The sequence below is a fragment of the Hipposideros armiger genome, unplaced genomic scaffold, assembly GCF_001890085.2.
Source record: "Hipposideros armiger isolate ML-2016 unplaced genomic scaffold, ASM189008v1 scaffold_33, whole genome shotgun sequence".
Classification (NCBI taxonomy): Eukaryota; Metazoa; Chordata; class Mammalia; order Chiroptera; family Hipposideridae; genus Hipposideros; species Hipposideros armiger.
The window spans coordinates 686,244-688,417 of NW_017731383.1; the positions used below are offsets into that span (position 1 = coordinate 686,244).

At 56.8% G+C, this 2,174-nt stretch overlaps 1 protein-coding gene across 1 annotated transcript in view; it reads left to right on the forward strand.

Annotated features, from left to right (window-relative positions):
* UNCX (UNC homeobox) overlaps positions 1–578 on the forward strand; it is a 4,360-nt gene extending 3,782 nt beyond the window's left edge. Inside the window, exon 4 of the mRNA XM_019637566.1 lies at positions 1–578. This exon is cut by the window's left edge and continues 74 nt beyond it. Coding sequence (XP_019493111.1) covers positions 1–179 — 179 coding nt within the window. The 3' untranslated portion in view covers positions 180–578.
* Positions 579–2,174: the final 1,596 nt, after the last annotated feature.

Genomic DNA, 2,174 nt, shown 5'->3' on the forward strand with positions numbered 1-2,174 from the left:
CGGACGCGGGGGCCGCCTGCCCAGCGGCCCCACCGCCGCCGCCACCGCTCGCGCCGTCGCCCGGGCCCAGCACGCGGGCGTCCAGCCCTGCTGGGGAGCCGGCCGTCTGCGGAGCCCCCGAGCCAGGCACCGCGGCCGGACCCAGCGCCCCGGATGGCGAGGAGGTGGACATGGACTGAGGGCCGCGGCTGCAGCGGCCACGAGAGGCGCTTAGCCGGCCCACGCCGGTGGCTCAGGCTCCGACTCACAACGAAATCAGGTGATCGGCTTAGAAACACTGCTCTTTCCTCTTTTGTTTTCTTCCTTTTATTTTATTTTATTTTTTAAGAAAAACGCTGTATCAATTCGGACCTGGGCAACAACCGCAGGACTTGGGGTGAGACCCTCCTCCTCAAGGGAGCAAACAAACAAAAAACAAAACAAAAAAAAACCCACACACACACAAAAAAACCCGAATCCATACGCCCTCCCCCCAAAAAAAAACCCACAACAAGAATCCTCAGCCTTGTAAAATGCAAAAATGTCTAAGAATATTTATATATGTACCATTTTTTATAAATAAAGCTGGTCAAACGCAAGCTCTCAGGTCCATCTTTTCAAATTTCCGAGTGCCCAGTCTGGCCCCCTCCACCCCTCCATTTTCCACTCCTCTCCCGGCGGGTGGGGCAGGGACGAGGTTCCTCACCTCCCCCGAGGTCCGCGCTTAATGCCTCCTTTTGTGTGCGTGTGTGTTTGTGTTTTCTGATTGAACAAATTTATGCATCCGCAGCTCCCCCTCTCCTGCCCTCCCCCGCGGTCCCCCTCCTACCCGGCGCCGCACACACGCGCGCACACACACGCACACGCGCCCCCGCGCACTGGCACACGCCAGGGCGCGCTCGGCGCCGGGTGACGGAGCCGGGGGCTGCAAGGGCCGGGCCGCTGGGCTCCTGCAGAGTTTTGATATGAAAGTAATTATTTTCCGGTGGCTGCTACGGGGACTGGGTTTCTTGCCCAAAGGGTTATTATACATTACCGATTTCTAGTGATATGAAATCACATAAACTTCCTACAATAATAGAATTAGCATGAAAGGCTGGGGTGTCAAATTGAAATTGGAGAATAATAGCGCCGGCAGCTGGGGGAGTGCGTGCGCATATTGGAGCGGAGATGGGGAATCGTGGGGCGGAATTTTCATGAGCTGCGCTCTTTGTCAGCGCTCTTGTAGCCGGCTATATTAAGATAGATACCCAATGATATCCCTCATTGTTCTGTCGCTTATATTGATGTTGCTGCGTTATCAGCCTATTGATCATGTGTCGCCTGTAATAGGACAGGCGCCGCCAACGCGCCTCTTTACAAAAGCAGTGCACATTTGTTCTAATAGGGTCCGGGTCCCCGGGGGACCCTTCGGGGGCTTCAGGACATCTGCAGCGAAGAAATATTAGCAAACTTGGCTGGAGCCTGCAGCCAGCCCTTAGCCCCCTCCCCTGCCCGCAGCCGCCCCACCCCAAGTGAACCACCGCCAATCCTCCACCTCCCCCCAAAATCCCAACCCACCCAACTCGATTTTCCTGGGCCCTGGGTCCTCGGTGCCGCAAAAGCCACCAATTCCCCAAGAAATTGGGATCCCAATTATTAAAACCATTAATTCCAGCGAGGCTGAGCGCAGTGGAATTATGTTTACAGCCTCGTTAAATATCCCTGATCCCTCCTGGTCATCAGGCCTTTATTTGCAAATAAATTGAAAATAATCAGAAGGACAGCTTTCCTCCTCGCGCGGGCGCAGATGAATTTCGGAGCCCGAGTCCCTTTAATAATATTTACATAATTTTCGCTCAGTGACTCTGATATTTGCTCTCTAGGAGACCGAGCTTATAGGAAAAATAATTAGATCAAAAGAAAAGTGAGAGGGAAGGGAGAGCGGGAGAGGGGCGGGGTCCGAGGAAGAAAGCCGCGCTGGCGGCCGGGCTCCGGGACGGGCCGCCCCCGGTGGGAGCCGGGAGTTGGCGGGGCGGCGATGTGGGGCTCCGGAGCAGGTTGCTGGGGTTCAGCCGCTGCCCCAGGGCGCCTCCCGGCCCGGCTCCTGGGTTCTGCAGCCCCCCCCCGCACCTTCTCCACAGACCGGCGGGGGCGTCCTGCCAGCCCGCCCACCGACCCTTTGTCTCCGGAAAGTCCGGTCTGGCCTCGGCCTG